The sequence below is a fragment of the Bombina bombina genome, chromosome 5, assembly GCF_027579735.1.
Source record: "Bombina bombina isolate aBomBom1 chromosome 5, aBomBom1.pri, whole genome shotgun sequence".
NCBI classification, from domain to species: domain Eukaryota; kingdom Metazoa; phylum Chordata; class Amphibia; order Anura; family Bombinatoridae; genus Bombina; species Bombina bombina.
The window spans coordinates 72,362,244-72,388,959 of NC_069503.1; the positions used below are offsets into that span (position 1 = coordinate 72,362,244).

The 26,716-nt window shown below is 37.4% G+C and overlaps 1 protein-coding gene across 1 annotated transcript in view; it reads right to left on the reverse strand.

Moving 5' to 3' along the window:
* LOC128659894 (zinc finger protein 585A-like) overlaps window positions 1-25,221 on the reverse strand; it is a 33,740-nt gene extending 8,519 nt beyond the window's left edge. The window contains exons 1-3 of the mRNA XM_053713481.1: window positions 24,341-25,221; window positions 21,918-23,468; window positions 21,468-21,671 (exon numbers count right to left, since the gene is read on the reverse strand). Coding sequence (XP_053569456.1) covers window positions 21,468-21,671; window positions 21,918-23,468; window positions 24,341-24,359 — 1,774 coding nt within the window. The 5' untranslated portion in view covers window positions 24,360-25,221. The remainder of the gene's footprint in view (window positions 1-21,467; window positions 21,672-21,917; window positions 23,469-24,340) is intronic.
* Window positions 25,222-26,716: the final 1,495 nt, after the last annotated feature.

Consider the following 26,716-nt stretch of genomic DNA (forward strand, 5'->3'; position numbering starts at 1 on the left):
TTTAGTTTTAAATAGGATTCATTTATTTAACTATAGTAAACTTATTTCGTTTTATTTAAATTATATTTAAGTTAGGGGGTGTTAGTGTTAGGGTGAGATTTAGGTTTAGGGGTTAATAACCTTATTATAGTAGCGGCGACGATGGGGGCGGGAGATTAGGGGTTAATAATTGTAGGTAGGTGGCGGCGATGTTAGGGAGGGCAGATTAGGGGTTAATAAAATGTATTATAGTGTTTGCGAGGCGGGAGTGCGGCGGTTTAGGGGTTAATACATTTATTATAGTGGCGGCGATTTGCGGTCGGCAGATTAGGGGTTAATACTTGTAGTTAGATTGCGGCGACGTTGGGGGGGGGGCAGATTAGGGGTTAATAACTATAATGTAGGGGTCGGCGGTGTTAGGGACAGCAGATTAGGGGTTAATAGCTATAATGTAGGCGGCGGCGATATCGGGTCGGCAGATTAGGGGTTAATACTTGTAGTTAGATTGCGGCGACGTTGGGGGGGGCAGATTAGGGGTTAATAACTATAATGTAGGGGTCGGCGGTGTTAGGGACAGCAGATTAGGGGTTAATAGTTATAATGTAGGCGGCGGCGATATCGGGTCGGCAGATTAGGGGTTAATACTTATAGTTAGATTGCGGCGACGTTGGGGGAGGCAGATTAGGGGTTAATAACTATAATGTAGGGGTCGGCGGTGTTAGGGACAGCAGATTAGGGGTTAATAGCTATAATGTAGGCGGCGGCGATATCCGATCGGCAGATTAGGGGTTAAATAATGTTATTATAGGGTTTGCAATGTGGGGGGGCCTCGGTTTAGTGGTTCATAGGTAGTTTATGGGTGTTAGTGACTTAGTGTACTAAATGGGTGTTAGTGTAGTAAAAACATACCGAATTTCGGAACGGAATAGAACCGAATTCAGCCGAATCCGAATAAATCCGAAACGAATTTATTCGGATCCGAATAAATCCGAAACGAATTTATTCAAATTTTGCCGAATCAGATTCGATCCGAAACGAAATTCTAAAAGTCCGAATCGATCCGAACCGAAAACGAACCGAATTTTTTAGCGGTGCACATGTCTACTATTATCTACATCCCCTGTCAATGATGGTTGCACATCACTCATTTCTTCAAAATGATGCGTCAATAACTCCTGTGACAGATCAAGTGAAGCGGCTGTGGTGCTAGTGTTGGTGGTGGCGACAGGCGGCGGAGTGGCACTGGTCACTTGAGACCTGCCCAAAGCACAGCTGGATGTAGATGGTGCGTCAAGGTTAGGAGGACTAGCAGCGGAAGCTGAAGAAGATTGGGTTTCCTGTGTTAGCCATTCAACTAGGTCCTCCTCAGAAGTTTTTGCATCCCCCCTGGCACCCGGCGTCTGAACAATGTGCATATTTGTAGGGTCTAAAGGAATCACAGCACCACGACCATGACCACGACCACGGAACCTGCGGGGTGGCTTGCCTCTGCCTGTCATTTTTTTTTAAATGGACACTAACAATACTATTACACCAATTGAGTGGTGGCACTGTGAAAGTGGGCACAGTATATGCTGTGAGACTGACAACAACAAAAAAGACAGATGTTTTAAAAATCACAAATTGTTAATTTTTTGAAATATTACTAGTACTGTGGCAACAAATATAATTGTTTGGCACTATTTGGCAAATGGGCCTGTCTGGCACACACGCTGGGAGAAAGGAAACTGCAATTCAATGGCACTAGGAGACTGAAGAATCACAGTCAAAACAGTTATGATTAACAAAAATTCCAATCCTGTTACAATAAATATGAGTGGTGGCACTAATTGGCTAGTTGGGACTGGCACACAGGCAGGCAGGCAGGAGGAAAATGCAATTCAAGGGCACTAGTAGACTGCAGATTGACAGTCAAAACAGTGTTGATTGACAAATTTTGCAATACTGTTAAAAGAAATATGATTGCTAGCACTAATTGGATAGTTGGGCCTGGTACACAGGCTGGCAGGCAGTAGAAAAGTGCAATTCAATGGCACAAGCAAAAAGAGGATTAAGATCAACAATCAAGATTTTTTTAATTTTAATTAGTAACTATACTGTGACAACAATTAGGATTGGTGTAAATAGTTGGCAAGACGGCCTGGCACAAAAGGATGGCAGGCAGGAGGGAGATGCAATTCAAGGAAACTAGGAGACTGATTACTGACAGTCTAAACAGTGATGATTGACAATTTTTGAAATACTGTTAACAGAAATATGATTGCTGACAACAATTGGCTAGGTGGGGGCCTGGCTCACAGCAGGCTGCAAGGCAGGAGGAAAGTGCTATTCAATGGCACCAGCAAACTGAGGATTCAAATCACAGCAACTATTACCAAAAATTTTAATTTTTAATTATTAGAATACTGTCACAACAAATATGATTGGTGTAAATATTTTTTAAGTAGGCCTGCCACACAGGCTTGGAAGGCTGTAGAAAAGTGCAATTCAAAGGCACGAGCAAACTGAGGGTTAAGATCATCAACAATAAAGATTTTTTTAATTGTAATTAGTAACTATACTGTGACAAAATATTTGGATTGGTGTAAATAGTTGGCAAGATGGCCTGGCACAAAAGGATGGCAGGCAGGAGGGAGATGCAATTCAAGGAAACTAGGAGACTGATTACTGACAGTCTAAACAGTGATGATTGACAATTTTTGAAATACTGTTAACAGAAATATGATTGCTGACAACAATTGGCTAGGTGGGGGCCTGGCTCACAGCAGGCTGCAAGGCAGGAGGAAAGTGCTATTCAATGGCACCAGCAAACTGAGGATTCAAATCACAGCAACTATTACCAAAAATTTTAATTTTGAATTATTAGAATACTGTCACAACAAATATGATTGGTGTAAATATTTTTTAAGTAGGCCTGGCACACAGGCTTGGAAGGCTGTAGAAAAGTGCAATTCAAAGGCACGAGCAAACTGAGGATTAAGATCAACACTAAAAAATTTTTTTATTTAAATTAATAACTATACTGTCTGACTGTGACAACAATTATGATTGGTGTAAATAGTTGGCTAGACGGCCTGGCACAAAAGGCTGATAGCCTTGGAAGGGCAGCTATTAAAAACAGTAGGCTCTGTATGTCGGATACACACACGCCTGATAGAAAATACTATTAGATTACACTAGAAAAATGATTGAAATTATTTTTTTGGGGGGGGAATTAAAAAAAGGTTAAACACATATGAGTCGTGGCTCATAGACTAGGGAGGGCAGCAAGTAAACACAGTAGGCTCTCTATGTCAGCAAAACACACAGGCCGGATAGAAAATTATATTACATTACACTAGCAAACAAATTTAAACTTTTTTTTTTTATATTAAAATTAAGGTGAAAGAAAAATAGATATGAGTGCTGGGTGGGTGGCTGCCTGGCACAGACCAATTAACCAAAAGACTGGAAAAAAAAGAGGTATATTAATGCTGAGTGAGCCTGACAGACACAGGCATGATAGTAAATGTAATTAGATTACACTAGAAAAATATTTTTTTGTGTTTATTTTTTAAATTAAAAATAATGTTATAAACGGATATTAACACTGGTGGCTGCTGGCTGGCACAGAGCAATGAACCAGAGTATATGCTGTGTGACACTGGCCTGATAGAAAATGAAAAAAAATTACACTAGAAAAATAATTATATTTTTGGGTTAGTTAAATTTAAACTAATGTTGTTAGGGAGATATCAGTGGTGGCAGTAGTCACAGCATATGCTGTGAGCCTTAAACACACAGCTGAAAGCCAGGCAAATGCTAATAAAAAAAAAAAGAAAAAAAAAAAAATGGCACGAAATATAGCCCTAAAAAGGGCTTTTTGGGGTGCTGTGCTTGCAGCAGAGATGAGTGGAGTCCTTCTGGACTGTAAATACACTAGCCTAGCTATGTTTTTCCTATTAATGTCAGGAACAAAAACACAACACGTCCTCTCATTAAAAAAGCAAGGTCGTTATGAGTCTAAAATGGCGGATTCCGAGTAGCTGGGAGTGTCTGTGAGGGAGTGTCTGATGTTGATTGGCTCTAATGTGTCAGGCGACTGTGACATAAAGGGTCAAAGTTTCCACAATGATGACACATAGGGGCGGATCGAACATCGCCATGTGTTCGCCCACAAACGCGAACAAGCTATGTTCGCTGTGAACCTTTCGCGGGCGAACAGTTCGGGACATCACTACAGGTCAGTAATGCAGCAAATATCCCTAAATTGCATTACTGTTATCATTTTAGAAAGTATAGTATGAATAGAATTGCAAACTTAACAGTAGTGAGATTATGAGTTTGTTTATGTTGAGAAAATTTCAGCTCTTGTATAAACTAGCGTCCAATGTTGTCTAAAAGGCACATATGATATATATTTTTTTTAACTTAAATGGTTAAGTGATAAGACAGTCATGTAGACCATACATGCAAAAACAAATTTTTAAAGTGACAACGATTATTATTTCTATGTAAATTGGTATAAGTGGTGCTACCAACTGTCTGGATGTTAAAGTGTATTGCATTGTGTACATGTGATTTGATTGGTTTTATAGGTTAACCAATGGGAGACATGAAGACCCTACAAAAAGGGCAGTTGTTTTAAATATTTTATTCAGCTTGGATTACGGCTGTATGACGAAACGTGTCAGCTGTTGTACTTCATTCCTCCCTTTGCAAGCAATCCCTTTGTTGCTGACAGTTTCCTTGAGGATTTTTTTACTTTGTACCACTCGTTTTAATTGTGGCATTATCGTTAGTAATAAATGCTACTTGGACATCCTCCGGTGCTCCTGTCTATTCTTTATATTAATTTTGACATTGGATTACATTGAAGTGAGCACGAACGTAGGCACTGTGGAGACGCTCCGGACAGTGCTCCCTCCCCTTCCAGATTGGCCAACAGGGTGTGAGTGATTGTGATGAACAGAGCTTCTCAACCTATCTTGCTAGGAAACGCTGCACGCGTTTGAAGAGGGCGTGATCATCACTTTGTTGCTTTCTGTCATCCTACCAAGCAGAGAGGACGGCCACGTAGGGCGTTCAAAGAAGTCACCAACGGAGAAAGTCGGAACCCACCCAGTAGATGTACCTGGGCTCAGTGTATGGAGGATATTTTGTAAATTTTTGGGTTATTGGGACTGATAAGTGCAGTAGGATTGACAAGCAAGATTTCATACGATCACACCCCAGGACCGGACGCAGTAAGACAGCAAGTACAGCTACTTTCTGAACTTGGTTATAAAACACAGAGCCACTCACACACTACGTTGCCCTGTTGCTAGCCTTTGCAGCTAGTCACAAGTGACGATATACACAGTCAATTGACGTTTTGGCCACTATCTTACACTTTGAGGAGTATGTGAACTTTAGCAGTTTGCCTAGATGCAGCCCAGATCATGATGTTATCAGTGGGCTGAGCTTGGCAGCCATTTCAAAGTGGCCAGAGACAATATTCATTTTACAATAACTTTTTTACTGTTCTTGCTGAACGATATAGAAAAGGTGCAGGAGGCTATTTGCAGCTTTATCTAAGGTAAGACTTTAAGATGACTAAGGTGTAGACTGTCCCTTTAACTCCTGCAAAGTCAGCTATAGAGCAGCAATTAACTACTGGGAGCTAGCTGAGCATATCTGGTGAGCCAATGATGAGACATGGGTGTAGCCACCAGTCAGCTCTCAGTAGTACATAAGTTTGATAACAGAAGTGAAATTAAAAGTATCATAAAATTCCACATTGTATCTGAATCATGAAAGTGTAATTTCCTATCCCTTTAAGTATGAGTTAAGTAACAGAAAATGTCTGTGTATAAAGTCTTGCTGGTGATAAATAATCTGGGTTGGTGTAGGTGGGGGGTTAATTTGATATTGTTTATGTACTGTTAAAGGAACAGTAACATCAAAATTAGACTTAAATGGATTGGATAGAACATGACATTTCAAACAACTTTCCAATTTTCTTATATTATCCATTGTGCTTAGTTCTCTTAGTATCCTTTGTTAAAGAGTAATCCTAGGTGAACTCAGAAGTGTGCACGTATCTTCAGACAGCAGAGTTTGCAAGATTTATAGCATTGTTATACATAGTTACAAACACTGCTGCACAGAGTGCTAAATACACGTGCACGCCCTAAACTCATATAATATCAGCCTCCTAGGTTTACTCTATAACAAAAGATACCAAAAGAACAAAGCAAATTAGATAACAGAAGTAAATAGGAAAGTTGGGTAAAATTGCTGCTCTATCTGAATTATCAGCGTTTAACTTTCACTGTCAGATTTGGCTTCTGTCTGATGATGTTTTCCTAATTATTCTGTGATATTGGGTTTTTAATTATACAAAAAACACAAAATACTGGTCTGGATTACAATCACTTTTTATTTGCATGAAAAAACATTGTATATCATTATATAGTAAACAGCAGCATTACATGATATATGCACACAATGGTATAAATATACCTAACACTTGTGCTCTTGATACAAAGGGATTTATCAGACATATAATGTTCCCTTTATGTATACAGTATGTGCTATTATCAGTTCTTGTGGCTTCTAACTAACATGAAAACATCTAACAGACATAATATCAAGTTACAGAACATGACACACATATTACATACCCAGTATACATGTAGGTTATAGTAGCCATTTAAATTAAACGGATTATGATCACATGACACACATATTACATACCCAGTATACATGAAGGTTATAGTAGCCATTTAAATTAAACTGATTATGATCACATGACACACATATTACATACCCAGTATACATGTAGGTTATAGTAGCCATTTAAATTAAACTGATTATGATCACATGACACACATATTACATACCCAGTATACATGTAGGTTATAGTAGCCATTTAAATTAAACTGATTATGATCACATGACACACATATTACATACCCAGTATACATGTAGGTTATAGTAGCCATTTAAATTAAACTGATTATGATCACATGACACACATATTACATACCCAGTATACATGTAGGTTATTGTAGCCATTTAAATTAAACTGATTATGATTACGTATGTACCGGTTACTGATATTGTGTCTCATGAAATAAAATCAGTTTCCCCTCAGTAATTGCTCTGGTATATAACGTGTACAATGCTAAGCATCTATTGCTGTAAGAAAAGGTTTATCCACATGATGTGCACATTAAATATATTTCCCAGATGTCAATCATATGAGACTGATGTTCTTGTTTATATAATTCTCTAACACTAGGGTGACCATATTGCCGCTTTAAAAAGGGACACATATGAAAAATACATATGTCAGGGTTCTTATAAAAAACATTTCTTTAAACAGCCCTGAAAACGGCCCTGACATATGTATTTTTCATATGTGTCCCTTTTTAAAGCGGCAATATGGTCAGCCTATCTAACACTCTATTCATATAAAGACTCCTTTATTCTGTAAATATAATTATTTTCTCCCCTATGTAAAACAAACGTACAACTCCTAACACTGGCATATTAATAAACAACACTGGGGGTGCTGTGGGGTGAATGGTTGTGTAAACTGGTCAGTATGAGGACAGATCTGTATATTCCTGTGTGGTGTTTGGATTCTATCACATTGGTACGAGAGAAACTGAGGTGCACATATATAGAGGAACAAAGGACAGCAGGAGAGCTCTTCCAATCTGGGGATTTTATAACTGGGATTAGAAAGTACTATTTACAATAGGATCGTTTTTGATGCTTCTATTTAGAGAGTTTGTCCTCTTTAGGATAACTGTAAAAAGGTTTGTACACTGGGTATATAAATTTTATTTGTGTATAAATATTTGGTGTTTTGAGGCTTCCGGTGTGGACGGTAGCAGAAGAACAGCACACTTGCATGACTCCCAGGAGCACTGAGCACCAAGTGTGTTCGGCGGACGTCGTACCAAGCTTACCCTAATCCGTAATACTCCTAGTCAGGGAAGTTTTTGTAACCTTCCGGAGCAAGGTCCTGACTATGAACCAGGTGTAAGGAGGAAGCCTCTAACATGCCCAGAATTGCCTACTGGTGCAGGCAGCAGTCCTTCTTCCAAACGTACCAATACCTCAGGTGGAAAACACAGCCATTACTTGGAAGAGTGCAGCGGGCATAAGGCTTTGTAAAATCACAGAGCTTGTGAAAACATTGTGGTCCAAAAACCTTTTTCTGCTTAGAATTGGATGCACTAAGAGGTCTAAGAGCAGTTGTGTAAGAGACTCTCCCTGTAAATCAGACCTCCCAGGACCCGCAGAGACCTAGTAAGCAGAGGTGAGTCGGGAGTTCACCTGATCCGCCCTTGCTATATTTCCTGGTCTCGAGAGTGGGTAGGAGGTGTTTGCTGAGTATACTTACACAGGAACTGGCGATGTGCAGAGTAAAGCCCATAAAAAGTTAACGACTGCAGTGAGCCTATATGGACCCTCTGAAAAAGACTCCCAGGACCTGCTGAGACCGAGAAAGCAGACTTGAGTCAAGCACATACTCGGGTCACCCTGCTATTATCCTCTGGCCTAGAGAGCAGATAGGAGACGATTAACATTGAAGCAGAGAATATTTGCATAGGAAGTTTTTGCCGTGCAGACTAAAGACAAAGAGGAAAAATCCACTGTAATAAAACACACAAGATTCTGCTGGACATTGAACCATAAATTAGGTACTCTTCCTTTTTTTCACTAATATAGCTGGCCACCTCAAAATAACCGGCTTGATAATACTACATAACCCATATACTATTGTCCCAGGTTTTTTTTTGGCTTCTTTTCGTCTCTATTACTATGCCTATCATGACATAGGTCTGAAATTTAATACAGCATGTGGCTTGCTAGACTATACCCAGTCAGATTAAGGATAAGTCTACACACTGGGGTTACCATTATTAGCCCAGTTGAAGAAGCTAAACAATTTTTAGACAACAGCAAAAAAGGAAATAAGTGATGTTATTAAGATATAAGGAGTAAAGCTGTGGAATAGGTAGAATGACTGTACGTGCTGTATTTGTTTGGTTCTCTTTTTTATTTTATTTTTCCTCCTCCTCTACTTTGTCCTCCATAACTTAGCACTAGTCCCGGCTCCTTCTTTGTATATATATATATATATATATATATATATATATATATATATATAAATCATCCAAGCAAATGCACTCTCAGGTCTTTTCAAATAGGTTCTTTTAATGGAACGTTTTCGGGGTTCACAACCCCTTCATCAGCATTGTGAACCCCGAAAACGTTCCATTAAAAGAACCTATTTGAAAAGACCTGAGAGTGCATTTGCTTGGATGATTTATATTACTTATTTCTGCACCCAGGCGGTTGATACTTGGAGGGTAGAGCTGGAAATTGTTTGTATACTATATATATATATATATATACATAAATGTTGAAGCTAAAATTGACGTAGTGGAATGTAGGTAGGATAACCTCCCCCATTAAAAGAAAAGCCATACTCAATCATTTGAAAACCCTAAATACAAGCATTGCTCTATTACAAGAGACCCATCTTTCTATTAGTGAGGCTCAGAAATTAAAATAGAGATAGGTGGGAGAAATATTTGCCACTCCGTGTATGGGTAGGAAGAGAGGTGTGGCTATCCTAATTCATAAGGATCTGGAGTATAACATTTTAAAAGTAGAAACTGACAAAGAGGCCAGATATATAATTCTTAGCTTGGAATATAATCATAAAAATATGCAATTTGTAATATTTATGGCCCAAACACTCATGATGGGAAGTTTTGGGCGCTTACTAACTGAAACAAATAATAACCAGATAATAGGAGGTTTTAATTTAGCACCCAAGGCTATCCTAGATAGAAGCTACAATAGACTGGGCCCTACAATTAATACAAATTCAAGATGGGAAACTCAGATAAGTAGAACAATTAGCAATAATCTCAATGTAGTGGATATTTGGTGTATCCGGAATCCAGATGTTCACAACTATACGTGTAGATCCAAATCACATCAATCTCAGTCTAGGATAGATTATTTTCTGATATCAGATCACTTAACCACATCCATAGAGAAGAACCATTTCTGATCATGTGCCAATAACTTTGCAATTTGTGGAAGGTAATAAACAAACTAGTAATACATTAAGATTTCCTACTTTTCTATATATGGACATGCAATTTAAAAACTTCTTGAAAATTAAATGGTCGGAGTATGTGGAAAATAATATAGAATACCGGACTAAGAAAATAGATACTTTCTGGGAAGCTTTCAAAGCAGTCATGCGAGGGGAAATTTTGGCAAATAACAGGAAAGTCAATAAAAAAAAGAAAAAAGGAGAGAGAAAATCAATTGTACAATCAAGTTACAAATATGTTCATTAAACGTAAAAAGAACTCCACCCTAGCAAATTGGAACAAATATTTGGATTGTAAAAAGGAAAGAGATTACAGAAAACTGAAACACAAAATCTAAAAGCTAGATCTGACTTTTAACAACATGGGAATAAAATAGACAAATTTCTTGCCAAATTAAATAAAAATTATTCTAGTTATAAGAGCAGTAAAACTATACAAATGGAAACATTATTATTAACTCATAAATCTCAAATTAAAGAAGCATTTAAAAAAAATATTATGAACAAATATATACACAGCCTTCTATAGATTTTGCGCAAAAGGAAATATTCTGGAAAAATGTGTCCCTCCCACAACTTAATGTGGGGCAGTTAGAAAGTTTAAATAAAGAAATCTCTCAAGAAGAAGTTTGTGAGGTAGTTAGGAGCCTAGCCCTAAATAAGACAGAAGGACCGGACCAATTACCTAATGAGTATTATAAGCTATTGATAGAGGTTGTTACACCAATTCTTACAAAACTTTACAATGAATATTTAAGTAATACAAAAAAATGTTTTCCCAAATCCTTTTCTGAATCTTTTATTACTTTAATTTTAATACCTAATAAACAAGCTGAAAAAATGGACTCTTATCGTCCAATCTCTCTTCTAAACTCTGATTATAAGATCTTCACCTCTATCCTAGCAAATAGGTTTCAAAAAATCATTATACACCCATATAAAACAAGCTTTATTAAAGGACGGACCTCCTTTACTAACTTTAGAAAAGGTTTTTTTTTTTTAACTGTCTCCAATATAGCATATTTAAAGGATATATCAGACCCTTTACTGCAAAAAACAGATAATGCTATTTTATGCCTAGACGTGGAAAAAGCTTTTGATTTCCTGTCATGGGATCATATCTTTACCACACTTTCAGAATTTGGTTTCAAGGGTCCCATGTTTCAGCTACTTCAGAAGCTATATCATTTTCCTAAAGCTGCTCTTATAATTAATAGAGAGAGATCTGATTCTGTTTAAGTAGAGGGACCAGACAGGGTTGCCTTCTTTCGCCACTTATATTTGACTTGGCAATTAAACCTCTTGCAGCTTATATTCGAAATAGCATAAATGTTATACAAATTGGTACTAAGGCAGTTAAACTGTCCTTATATGTGGATGACCTACTTTTATTTACCAATAATACTTTTAACTAAGATAGTGAATTTGATGCATGAATTCAGTAGTTTTGCCAGATATAAATTAAAATTAAATAAATCAGAAGTTTTATGGTTAAACAAAAATATGCAATCATGCTCGAATCACCCTTTCAAAGAAGCTAAGGGACATATATCTGGGTATAAATATTTCAAATTCCCCAAATCTTTGGAATGACCTGAATTATAAGATCATAATTAAAAAGATATTATTAGAAATAGCCAGATGGACAGCTCTACCCTTAAATATATTTGGCAAAATTAACTTGTTTAAAATGATAGCATTTCCAAAGCTATTGTATATTCTGCAAAATCTACCTTTGATAATTAACAAACAAGATCTTAAAGGGACACTGAACCCAATTTTTTTTCTTTCGTGATTCAGATAGAGCATGCAATTTTAAGCAACTTTCTAATTTACTCCTATTATCAAATTTTCTTCATTCTCTTGGTATGTTTATTTGAAAAGCAAGAATGTAAGTTTAGATGCCGGCCTATTTTTGGTGAACGAATCGGGTTGTCCTTGCTAATTGAACAGCACCAATAAACAAGTGCTGTCCATGGTGCTGAAACCAAAATGTGCTGGCTCCTTAGCTTAGATTCCTTCTTTTTTTAAAAAAAGATAGCAAGAGAACGAATAAAAATTGATAATAGGAGTAAATTAAAAAGTTGCTTAAAATTGCATGCTCTATCTGAATCATGAACCCCTTAATGACCGGACCATTTTTCAATTTTCTTACCCTTAATGACAATGGCTATTTTTACATTTCTGCAGTGTTTGTGTTTAGCTGTAATTTTCCTCTTACTCATTTACTGTACCCATACATATTATATACCGTTTTTCTCGCCATTAAATGGACTTTCTAAGGATACCATTATTTTCATCATATCTTATAATTTCCTATAAAAAAAAATATAAAATATGAGGAAAAAATTGAAAAAAACACACTTTTTCTAACTTTGACCCCCAAAATCTGTTACACATCTACAATCACCAAAAAACACCTATGCTAAATAGTTTCTAAATTTTGTCCTGAGTTTAGAAATACCCAATGTTTACATGTTCTTTACTTTTTTTGCAAGTTATAGGGCCATAAATACAAGTAGCACTTTGCTATTTCCAAACAACTTTTTTTCAAAATTAGCGCTAGTTACATTGGAACCCTGATATCTGTCAGGAATACCTGAATATCCCTTGACATGTATATATTTTTTTTTAGAAGACAACCCAAAGTATTGATCTAGGCCCATTTTGGTATATTTCATGCCACCATTTCACCGCCAAATGTCATCAAATAAAAAAAAAAGTTCACTTTTTCACAAATTTTGTCACAAACTTTAGGTTTCCCACTGAAATTATTTACAAACAGCTTCTGCAATTAAGGCACAAATGGTTGTAAATGCTTCTTTGGGATCCCCTTTGTTCAGAAATAGCAGACTTATATGGCTTTGGGGTTGCTTTTTGGTAAGTAGAAGGCCGCTAAATGCTGCTGCGCACCACACGTAAATTATGCCCAGCAGTTAAGGGGTTAAATTAGGTAGCTTGTAGGGAGCTTGCAGGGTTAATTTTAGCTTTAGGGTAGAGATCAGCCTCCCACCTGACACATCCCACCCCCTGATCCCTCCCAAACAGTTCTCTTCCCTCCCCCACCCCACAATTGTCCCCGCCATCTTAAGTACTGGCAGAAAGTCTGCCAGTACTAAATAAAAGGAGTTTTTATTTTTTTTAATAAAAAAAAATAAAATGTTTTAGCTGTGATGGACTCCTGCCTTAGCCCCAACCTCCATGATCCCCCCCCCAGCAATCTAACCCTCTCCCCTACCTAATTGCCGCCATCTTGGGTACTGGCAGCTGTCTGCCAGTACCCAATTTGCCCCCCAAAAAAGTGTTTTTATTATTATTTTTTATTACCAATTTATTTTTTTCTGTAGTGTAGCAGCCCCCCACAATACCCCAACCCCCTCCCCCTCCCAGATCCTCATATATATATATTTTCCCCCCTCTTCCCACTCATTGGTGTCAGTGTGGGTAGGTAATCGCGCGCGCATGCGCGCCCCCGCACGCTCCCGGCACCCGGCGTGCACATTGCACTTACAGGAGCCGGATGCCGGGTAGCGATGGGCCGCCCACCCGCCTCCCAGTTGCGCTCCCACCCACCAACGAACCGGCCGCATCGCTACCGGTGCAGAGAGGGCCACAGAGTGGCTCTCTCTGCATCGGATGCTTTCTAAGGGTATTGCAGGATGCCTCAATATCGAGGCATCACTGCAATACCCTGAGAGCTGCTGGAAGCGATTGCGATCGCTTCCAGCACTCTCTTAGACAAGTGACGTACCAGGTACGTCCATTGTCACTAACTGCAAGTTTTTGCAGGACGTACCTGGTACGTCACTTGTCATTAAGGGGTTAACTTACCGAATAAGTCTATTACAAAAGATTTATGGGGTAATAAATCTCCTAAAATTACCTTAAGAAAGCTTCAACTAGATAAGAACTCAGGTGGCTGGTCACTACTGAACACTGAAGCATACTCTATTGCATGTCTCTCTAAAGTAGCTTTGGATTGGCTGACTCAAATGGGTCATTTTGCTTTATTGGAAATAGAATCAGAAATGGTAAAACCTCATACCTTGCAAGTAATATTACATATAAAACTCCCAAAGCCACTTCAAAATTTACAAATCTTTAAAGAGCAGGTTGTTGCTTGGAGTAAGAAGTGTACTCGCTGTTTAATTAATCCTAGTGTTTCACATTATTTACCTATTTTAGGCAACCCAGATTTTACACCTAGCTTACAAGACTACCCTTTAGCTCTTTGGAAGAATAAAGGATTAGAGTATGTACACCAATTTATAGATTTAGTTAACCGAAAAGTGAAAACTTTTCAACAATTAAAAAACATAATTTATGTAAGAACTTACCTGATAAATTCATTTCTTTCATATTAACAAGAGTCCATGAGCTAGTGACGTATGGGATATACATTCCTACCAGGAGGGGCAAAGTTTCCCAAACCTTAAAATGCCTATAAATACACCCCTCACCACACCCACAAATCAGTTTAACGAATAGCCAAGAAGTGGGGTGATAAGAAAAAAAGTGCGAAGCATATAAAATAAGGAATTGGAATAATTGTGCTTTATACAAAAAAATCATAACCACCACAAAAAAGGGTGGGCCTCATGGACTCTTGTTAATATGAAAGAAATGAATTTATCAGGTAAGTTCTTACATAAATTATGTTTTCTTTCATGTAATTAACAAGAGTCCATGAGCTAGTGACGTATGGGATAATGACTACCCAAGATGTGGATCTTTCCACACAAGAGTCACTAGAGAGGGAGGGATAAAATAAAGACAGCCAATTCCTGCTGAAAATAATCCACACCCAAAATAAAGTTTAACAAAAAACATTAGCAGAAGATTCAAACTGAAACCGCTGCCTGAAGAACTTTTCTACCAAAAACTGCTTCAGAAGAAGAAAATACATCAAAATGGTAGAATTTAGTAAAAGTATGCAAAGAGGACCAAGTTGCTGCTTTGCAGATCTGGTCAACCGAAGCTTCATTCCTAAACGCCCAGGAAGTAGATACTGACCTAGTAGAATGAGCTGAAATTCTCTGAGGCGGAATTTTACCCGACTCAACATAGGCAAGATGAATTAAAGATTTCAACCAAGATGCCAAAGAAATGGCAGAAGCTTTCTGGCCTTTCCTAGAACCGGAAAAGATAACAAATAGACTAGAAGTCTTACGGAAAGATTTCGTAGCTTCAACATAATATTTCAAAGCTCTAACAACATCCAAAGAATGCAACGATTTCTCCTTAGAATTCTTAGGATTAGGACATAATGAAGGAACCACAATTTCTCTACTAATGTTGTTGGAATTCACAACTTTAGGTAAAAATTCAAAAGAAGTTCGCAACACCGCCTTATCCTGATGAAAAATCAGAAAAGGAGACTCACAAGAAAGAGCAGATAATTCAGAAACTCTTCTAGCAGAAGAGATGGCCAAAAGGAACAAAACTTTCCAAGAAAGTAATTTAATGTCCAATGAATGCATAGGTTCAAACGGAGGAGCTTGAAGAGCTCCCAGAACCAAATTCAAACTCCAAGGAGGAGAAATTGACTTAATGACAGGTTTTATACGAACCAAAGCTTGTACAAAACAATGAATATCAGGAAGAATAGCAATCTTTCTGTGAAAAAGAACAGAAAGAGCGGAGATTTGTCCTTTCAAAGAATTTGCGGACAAACCCTTATCTAAACCATCCTGAAGAAACTGTAAAATTCTCGGTATTCTAAAAGAATGCCAGGAAAAATGATGAGAAAGACACCAAGAAATATAAGTCTTCCAGACTCTATAATATATCTCTCGAGATACAGATTTACGAGCCTGTAACATAGTATTAATCACGGAGTCAGAGAAACCTCTTTGACCAAGAATCAAGCGTTCAATCTCCATACCTTTAAATTTAAGGATTTCAGATCCGGATGGAAAAAAGGACCTTGTGACAGAAGGTCTGGTCTTAACGGAAGAGTCCATGGTTGGCAAGATGCCATCCGGACAAGATCCGCATACCAAAACCTGTGAGGCCATGCCGGAGCTATTAGCAGAACAAACGAGCATTCCCTCAGAATCTTGGAGATTACTCTTGGAAGAAGAACTAGAGGCGGAAAGATATAGGCAGGATGATACTTCCAAGGAAGTGACAATGCATCCACTGCCTCCGCCTGAGGATCCCGGGATCTGGACAGATACCTGGGAAGTTTCTTGTTTAGATGAGAGGCCATCAGATCTATCTCTGGGAGCCCCCACATTTGAACAATCTGAAGAAATACCTCTGGGTGAAGAGACCATTCGCCCGGATGCAACGTTTGGCGACTGAGATAATCCGCTTCCCAATTGTCTACACCTGGGATATGAACCGCAGAGATTAGACAGGAGCTGGATTCCGCCCAAACCAAAATTCGAGATACTTCTTTCATAGCCAGAGGACTGTGAGTCCCTCCTTGATGATTGATGTATGCCACAGTTGTGACATTGTCTGTCTGAAAACAAATGAACGATTCTCTCTTCAGAAGAGGCCAAAACTGAAGAGCTCTGAAAACTGCACGGAGTTCCAAGATATTGATCGGTAATCTCACCTCCTGAGATTCCCAAACTCCTTGTGCCGTTAGAGATCCCCACACAGCTCCCCAACCTGTGAGACTTGCATCTGTTGAAATTACAGTCCAGGTCGGAAGAACAAAAGAAGCCCCCTGAATTAAACGAAGGTGATCTGTCCACCACGTTAAAGAGTGCCGAACAATCGGTTTTAAAGATATTAATTGATATATCTTCGTGTAATCCCTGCACCATTGGTTCAGCATACAGAGCTGAAGAGGTCGCATGTGAAAACGAGCAAAGAGGATCGCGTCCGATGCAGCAGTCATAAGACCTAGAATTTCCATGCATAAGGCTACCGAAGGGAATGATTGAGACTGAAGGTTTCGACAAGCTGTAATCAATTTTAGACGTCTCTTGTCTGTTAAAGACAGGGTCATGGACACTGAATCTATCTGGAAACCCAGAAAGGTTACCCTTGTTTGAGGAATCAAAGAACTCTTTGGTAAATTGATCCTCCAACCATGATCTTGAAGAAACAACACAAGTCGATTCGTATGAGATTCTGCTAAATGTAAAGACTGAGCAAGTACCAAGATATCGTCCAAATAAGGAAATACCACAATACCCTGTTCTCTGATTACAGACAGAAGGGCACCGAGAATCTTTGTGAAAATTCTTGGAGCTGTAGCAAGGCCAAATGGTAGAGCCACAAACTGGTAATGCTTGTCCAGAAAAGAGAATCTCAGGAACTGATAATGATCTGGATGAATCGGAATATGCAGATATGCATCCTGTAAATCTATTGTGGACATATAATTCCCTTGCTGAACAAAAGGCAATATAGTCCTTACAGTTACCATCTTGAACGTTGGTATCCTTACATAACGATTCAATATTTTAGATCCAGAACTGGTCTGAAGGAATTCTCCTTCTTTGGTACAATGAAGAGATTTGAATAAAACCCCATCCCCTGTTCCGGAACTGGAACTGGCATAATTACTCCAGCCAACTCTAGATCTGAAACACAATTCAGAAATGCTTGAGCTTTCACTGGATTTACTGGGACATGGGAAAGAAAAAATCTCTTTGCAGGAGGTCTCATCTTGAAACCAATTCTGTACCCTTCTGAAACAATGTTCTGAATCCAAAGATTGTGAACAGAATTGATCCAAATTTCTTTGAAAAAACGTAACCTGCCCCCTACCAGCTGAACTGGAATGAGGGCCGTACCTTCATGTGAACTTAGAAGCAGGCTTTGCCTATCTAGCAGGCTTGGATTTATTCCAGACTGGAGATGGTTTCCAAACTGAAACTGCTCCTGAGGACGAAGGATCAGGCTTTTGTTCTTTGTTGAAACGAAAGGAACGAAAACGATTGTTAGCCCTGTTTTTACCTTTAGACTTTTTATCCTGTGGTAAAAAAGTTCCTTTCCCACCAGTAACAGTTGAAATAATAGAATCCAACTGAGAACCAAATAATTTGTTTCCCTGGAAAGAAATGGAAAGTAGAGTTGATTTAGAAGCCATATCAGCATTCCAGGTCTTAAGCCATAAAGCTCTTCTGGCTAAGATAGCCAGAGACATAAACCTAACATCAACTCTAATAATATCAAAAATGGCATCACAGATGAAATTATTAGCATGCTGGAGAAGAATAATAATATCATGAGAATCACGATTTGTTACTTGTTGCGCTAGAGTTTCCAACCAAAAAGTTGAAGCTGCAGCAACATCAGCCAATGATATAGCAGGTCTAAGAAGATTACCTGAACATAGATAAGCTTTTCTTAGAAAAGATTCAATTTTCCTATCTAAAGGATCCTTAAACGAGGTACCATCTGACGTAGGAATGGTAGTACGTTTAGCAAGGGTAGAAATAGCCCCATCAACTTTAGGGATTTTGTCCCAAAATTCTAACCTGTCAGGCGGAACAGGATATAATTGCTTAAAACGTTTAGAAGGAGTAAATGAATTACCCAATTTATCCCATTCCTTGGAAATTACTGCAGAAATAGCATTAGGAACAGGAAAGACTTCTGGAATAACCGCAGGAGCTTTAAAAACCTTATCCAAACGTATAGAATTAGTATCAAGAGGACTAGAATCCTCTATTTCTAAAGCAATTAGTACTTCTTTAAGTAAAGAGCGAATAAATTCCATCTTAAATAAATATGAAGATTTATCAGCATCAATCTCTGAGATAGAATCCTCTGAACCAGAAGAGTCCAAAGAATCAGAATGATGGTGTTCATTTAAAAATTCATCTGTAGAGAGAGAAGATTTAAAAGACTTTTTACGTTTACTAGAAGGAGAAATAACAGACAAAGCCTTCTTTATGGATTCAGAAACAAAATCTCTTATGTTATCAGGAACATTCTGCACCTTAGATGTTGAGGGAACTGCAACAGGCAATGGTACATCACTAAAGGAAATATTATCTGCTTTAACAAGTTTGTCATGACAATTATTACAAACAACAGCTGGAGGAATAGCTACCAAAAGTTTACAGCAGATACACTTAGCTTTGGTAGATCCAGCAGGCAGTGGTTTTCCTGTAGTATCTTCTGGCTCAGATGCAACGTGAGACATCTTGCAATATGTAAGAGAAAAAACAACATATAAAGCAAAATAGATCAAATTCCTTATAAGACAGTTTCAGGAATGGGAAAAAATGCCAAACATCAAGCTTCTAGCAACCAGAAGCAAATGAAAAATGAGACTGAAATAATGTGGAGACAAAAGCGACGCCCATATTTTTTAGCGCCAAATAAGACGCCCACATTATTTGGCGCCTAAATGCTTTTGGCGCCAAAAATGACGCCACATCCGGAACGCCGACATCTTTGGCGCAAAATAACGTCAAAAAATGACGCAACTTCCGGCGACACGTATGACGCCGGAAACGGAAAAGAATTTTTGCGCCAAAAAAGTCCGCGCCAAGAATGACGCAATAAAATGAAGCATTTTCAGCCCCCGCGAGCCTAACAGCCCACAGGGAAAAAAGTCAAATTTTTGAGGTAAGAAAAAATATGATAATTCAATGCATAATCCCAAATATGAAACTGACTGTCTGGAAATAAGGAAAGTTGAACATTCTGAGTCAAGGCAAATAAATGTTTGAATACATATATTTAGAACTTTATAAATAAAGTGCCCAACCATAGCTTAGAGTGTCACAGAAAATAAGACTTACTTACCCCAGGACACTCATCTACATGTTTGTAGAAAGCCAAACCAGTACTGAAACGAGAATCAGTAGAGGAAATGGTAAATATAAGAGTATATCGTCGATCTGAAAAGGGAGGTAAGAGATGAATCTCTACGACCGATAACAGAGAACCTTATGAAATAGACCCCGTAGAAGGAGATCACTGCATTCAATAGGCAATACTCTCTTCACATCCCTCTGACATTCACTGCACGCTGAGAGGAAAACCGGGCTCCAACTTGCTGCGGAGCGCATATCAACGTAGAATCTAGCACAAACTTACTTCACCACCTCCCTTGGAGGCAAAGTTTGTAAAACTGATTTGTGGGTGTGGTGAGGGGTGTATTTATAGGCATTTTAAGGTTTGGGAAACTTTGCCCCTCCTGGTAGGAATGTATATCCCATACGTCACTAGCTCATGGACTCTTGTTAATTACATGAAAGAAAAGGAATTTCAAATCTCAAACCTAAATTATTTTGCTTTCTTACAGGTCAGACACTTCTGTACGAAATTAATTAATATTAATACTATTAACAGGGAATGGCAGGTTATTGATAGCCTAATAAATATTTACATGACTGGGAATTATAAAATTTCTTATTTATATGCTAATCTAACCAAAGAAAATAATATAAAAAAAATCTGATCTCGCTTTCAACTAATTGGGTAAAAACAGATCTAAATGAGAATTCTCCTACTCTCATCAAAAAAAGTGAAAAAAGATACTGCTTTAATGGATAGAATTCAGTCTCAATTAAAATTAATACACCAAGCATGTATGACCCCCCGTTGGTTAAAAAAATGGTCTAAAACTAAGGATATAGGGTGTGTAAAATGCCGGTTGCCAGACGCTAACTTAATTCGCTGCATATATAACCGCCCCAAAATAAGACAAATTCTAGGCCAAATTACAGTTTTTTATGAGTAAAATTTGTAAGGAAGAAATTCAATTTTCTATTTACAATATCATATTTCTCTGTAATGGGAAACTATGGGGATCCAGAACTAAGTTACTTAATTTAAGTATAATCTTGGGTCACAATCTAATTTGTAGGACCTGGAAAAATATAAAACCTCCCACTTTAAGCATGGTTATTAATTCCTTGAAAGATTAATTAATTTTGGAACAATACAGCCCATGTAGCTCTGGAGAGACATTTGTTGCTAAAACTCTATCCAAATGGGAGTGCTTTATCAAATACCTACCACTAGCAGAATTAAACCAAATTCTCTCCCCATTCAGATCATCTAAACTTTTACACCAATGGGAGATAGATAATCTCTAGAGATCTTTGCTAGGGGCGGTCATGGTGGTGGGTCCTTTTCTTTTTTTTTTTTTCTCTCCAGGATGACGTTAAGGCTTATACTGGACTTCTTTTTCCTGCTTTCTTTTTTATTTTTTTATTATGTTATTTTATAATGTATTATACTTGATCAAATACCCTGGGACTCTTTTGTTGTGTTTAAATTATTGTTATAATAGATGTTGTCCTGTGTGATGAAAATGCTTTTTGCTTTAAATGTATTATGTAATTGTAAAATAAACAGAAATATAAAAAAATATATATTTGGTGTTTTATAATAATTGATTTCAATAAAAACCTTTTTTTCACTTTCTAAACATTTGAAAGGTTTCTTCCCTTGTGAATACTTTCATGGTTTTTCAGATTACTCATATGTGTAAAACTTTTTCCACACTCTGTACATGTGAAAGGCTTTTCCCCTGTGTGAATCCTTTCATGAGTTTCCAGACTACTATTTTCTTTAAAACTTTTTCCACACTCTGTACATGTGAAAGGCTTTTCTCCTGTGTGAATCCTTTCATGAGTTTTCAGATTACTCTTTACTGTAAAACATTTTCCACACTCTGTACATGTGAAAGGCTTTTCTCCTGAGTGAGTCCTTTCATGAGTTTTCAGACAATACATTCGTGTAAAACTTTTTCCACACTCTGTACATGTGAAAGGCTTTTCTCCTGAGTGAGCCATTTCATGAGTTTTCAGACAATACATTTGTGTAAAACATTTGCCGCACTCAGTACATGTGAAAAGCTTTTCCCCTGTGTGAATCCTTTCATGACTTTTCAGATGACCCTTTTCTGTAAAACTTTTCCCACACTCTGTACATGTGAAAGGCTTTACTCCTGTGTGACTCCTTTCATGAGTTTCCAGACTACTCTTTTCTGTAAAACTTTTTCCACACTCTGTACATGTGAAAGGCTTTTCTCCTGTGTGAATCTTTTCATGCTTTTTCAGATTAAACTTTTCTGTAAAACTTTTTCCACACTCTGTACATGTGAAAGGCTTTTCTCCTGTGTGAATCCTTTTGTGACTTTTCAGATGACTCTTTTCTGTAAAACATGTTCCACACTTTGTACATGGGAAAGGTTTTTCTCCTGTGTGAATCCTTTCATGACGTTTCAGATGACTCTTTTCTGTAAAACTTTTTCCACACTCTGTACATGTGAAAGGCTTTTCTCCTGTGTGAATCCTTTCATGCTTTTTCAGATTACTCTTTTTTGTAAAACTTTTTCCACACTCTGTACATGTGAAAGGCTTTTCTCCTGTGTGAATCCTTTTGTGACTTTTCAGATGACTCTTTTCTGTAAAACATGTTCCACACTCTGTACATGGGAACGGTTTTTCTCCTGTGTGAATCCTTTCATGACGTTTCAGATGACTCTTTTCTGTAAAACTTTTTCCACACTCTGTACATGTGAAAGGCTTTTCTCCTGTGTGACTCCTTTCATGAGTTTCCAGACTACTCTTTTCTGTAAAACTTTTTCCACACTCTGTACATGTGAAAGGTTTTTCTCCTGTGTGAATCCTTTCATGACATTTCAGATGACTCTTTTCTGTAAAACTTTTTCCACACTCTGTACTTGTGAAAGGCTTTTCCCCTGTGTGAATCCTTTCATGAGTTTTCAGACTACTCTTTACTGTAAAACATTTTCCACACTCTGTACATATGAAAGGCTTTTCTCCTGTGTGAATCCTTTCATGAGTTTTCAGATGACTCTTTTCTGTAAAACTTTTTCCACATTCTGTACATGTGAAAGGCTTTTCTCCTGAGTGAGTCCTTTCATGAATTTTCAGACAATACATTTGTGTAAAACTTTTTCCACACTCTGTACATGTGAAAGGCTTTTCTCCTGAGTGAATCTTTTTATGAGTTTTCAGATGATCCATTTGTGTAAAACATTTGCCGCACTCAGTACATGTGTGTGGTTTCTCACCTGTGTGAATTTTGTGGTGTTCTAGTAAATTAGACTTACATCTAAAGCTTTTCTCACTTTCTGTAGATTTGAAAGGTTTCTCCTTTGTATGAATCATTTGGCTAGACTGTAGACTTTTCCCTTCTTTAATATGTTTTGAAAACTCAGTAAATGTGTGTGGTTTATCCTCTGAAATAATAATTCCACTAGATAAGTCATAAATGTTGTCCTCTTGTTTGATGACTAAATTACTCTCTGTACATAATGATTGCTTCCAAGTTCCTGCCAATTCACCATCTTCTTTAAATATCTGCTGTGCTAACCCCAATGTTTGTGAATAGCCATTGGTGTCTGAGACTATTGGAGTTTGTGGTATCATTCTGAGGCTTCCTGGAGTAAAGGATGGAAATGAACTATTCATGTGTTTGTCTACATAAAAATAAATTTAATAAAGAAAAATAAGAATGTTTATTATTTATAATATAATCCATCTCAATAAAAACATTTTGTTATACTCAAAAATGTCTTCTGTTTTGTATTTTTAAATCTATTTACCTGTAAATCATAAAGTAAAAAAGGATGACATAGAATGTAAACATTACTACATCATAGTAACCTAAATTACTGATGAAAACAAGTTATAGGGCCGCATTAAAAAAGATACCTGTGGATAATGTTCTCAGCCAGGGAACAAGTACACAAGCAACTGCACATACAGCCGTGTCCGGCTCATGCACAACTAGTTGGGTGAGAACATGATGCATTAATCATCACAGACTAATCATCAGTGTGAGATGTTTTGAGAGGGTAAGAAGCAGTGACCTTATGATAATCTTTAGCTTTCGGCTGTGGTTGTTCTATAAACAGCCAAAAACTTTATTAGTTTAATAATACTTACTGTAAAATTAAGCACACAAATCAGCGGTGGTTCTAAGGTGGGGAACACTAGGGAAGTTGTGGGTGTTCCACACATGGGAACAAGATAGGCATAAGTGCAATTATGGGTGTTCCATGAGCGAGGTCAGGGCAGGGGAAAATGGAGTTGCCGGTGTTCTAAGTAATGAACCAGGTCAAGGGGTAAGGTTAGTCAGTTGTTGGACATGATCTGTCTAAAAGGACAGAGGGAGGAGTAGTATTTTTTACCCTCCTCCTCAGCCCAATGGGGGTTGCTCCTTCTTTATAACGTCACTGACACAAATGTACTTAAAGACGCAGATATAAATATAATAGTTTATATTTGTTTAATGAGTGATCTAATTTATTTTCCAAGTAATTAAAGTCAGCATATCTATTTTATTCACCTAACACATATGAGTTCATGCTGATAACAGGTTCCAATGTCTGTGCTCAGGAAGAAGGTTCCCTTATTCACTCCAGTTACATTAATACCTGATATCTCTCAGTGCTCTGGCCGTGTCTGTAAAAAGTATATTAAATGGTTTAGACAGATAATAATAAATAATGGTTCTGATTAACTGTACGTATGGTATAATTAAAGGCACACATAACAATTCATGTGATACAGATCAGCTGTTTGGGTTATTACATATGTGCTATTGATTCAGCACAAGCATTTAGTACAGTTAGCTCTGTGGGTGTTATAATTGCCCCTTAAATATGAATCTCTCCAGATCTATACAACATAATGGTAGTAAATCTATTAAAGTGGGGCCATATCACAACTTTAAAAATATATTAAAATCTTTGTTTTCTATCATTTATATGAACCAATATTTTCTCCTGAAAGAAATGTTAAATATCAGTTGTTTAAAATTAAATTAAAGTTAAATTGGATACTGCAGTATTAGTATTGTACTTCCTACTAATTCTCACTGTCAGACATTTTGTCATGTGCTCCACCCCCAGTCCTTTAACTTCTCTTGGTCAATACTGAGTTTACTTAAATCACACTGCAATGGGGTGTGGGAGAAATAGGCACTAAAATGTTCATTTCAATTGTTATCTTGGAAAGAGTTAAGAAAATAAAGAATGTGTGTTTACATAGAGAGATAATATAATGAGATGTTCTTTTGATAAATTTAGTCCATTTAAAAGAAACATAAAATATAGAATTACAAAACCACGGATGCATAATAAAAATACAATGCAATAAAACTTACTATGATTTTTAAAAGAGCAACAGATTGTATTGTGATAAATGTAGTTCTGCCCCTGTACCATGTGACAGCTATCAGCCAATAACAGACTCATATCTTTATAAAATTTGAACTCCTGCATATGCTAAGTAGGAGCTGGTGCCTTATAACAGGTCATTAACCCTTTCAGTGCTAACAACGGCTCTGAGCCATCGCAGAGTTTCTCACTCAGGTGCTAACAATGGCACAAAGCCATTGCTAGCACTCTCCCACCTTGAGGGAGATCTGGGGGCTCCCACCCACATCTACCCCGGCGATCAGGCTTGTATAGTGACAGGCATCACCAAGGCTTCACGTTTTGCGCTGTGACGTCACATGCAATAATGTGATGATGTCACTGTGTAACTTTATTAAAAATAGACAATGACAAGAATAGTGAAAGGAGGCATGCTGCTTAGAAGCCTGTAACTCAGGCATCTAAGCAGCTACAGACCCCCAAGACCCAACAGTGTAAGTCGTGGGGGTCTGAAAGAAAAAAATTAAACAAAAATATTTAAAAAAATAATAATAAAAAAACCCTTAGATCAGCTTAGCACCCAGGTGGGAAAGTGCTTAGCACTCAAAGGGTTAAAAAGGCTGTGTAGAATTTGATAATGAAAATAAATTACAAACAGTATAAAGTGTATGGCAAATTTCACCTTTAGGTTTAGTTTTTATGTAAAATAACTGTTTGCTGTTTTATACACCGGTAAAACAAGTCATTAGAAACACATTAAAGGGACAGCAAAGTCACAATTAAACTTTTATGATTCAAATTTAAATATTTTTCCAATTTTCTTCTATTATCAATTCTGCTTTATTCCCTTGGGGACCTTTGTGACAAAGCAAATAATGCACTATGGTGCTCTAGCTGCTGATTAGTGGCACATACAAGCCTCTTGTCATTGGCTCACCTTATGTGCTCAGCTAGCTCCCAGTTGTGCATTGCAGCTGCTTCAATAAATGATATCTAGAGAATAAAGCAAATATCATAATAGAAGTCAGTTGGAAAGTTTTTGAAAATGTTGTGTTCTATTTAAATGATGAAAAACATTTGGAGTTTCTTGTTATTTCACGGGAAAACCAAATTTACAGGACACTGTCTCTTTAAGTCTGTGATCATGTGACATAAACAGCAGCAGCTGAAGGTGCAGAATACACTAACTAAGGTCTTTACTAACAACAAGAATCAGTCTCAGATCAGTGGGATAAACATTCTGATGATAAACAGGTGCAGCTAATAGAAATAAGAAATGTATTATAAAATAACCTCATTAGAAATAAAATAATATGCAGATCACAAGATATTTAAAATTAGATCAGTATATGTGATGAGACTGATACAACAGGGCTATAAGCTGAGTGATATTTATTACTGGAGCAAATAGCAGCTTCACACTAATATTAAATGAAAAGGGTTTATCTGGGATCTACAGTTAGTTATAAACCTATAGGGAAATACAGGATTCTAATTGGCTGAAACTTAAAAATCAATTGCTCATTGGATAACAGGAACAACCCCCACAAATGCATTATTGTATA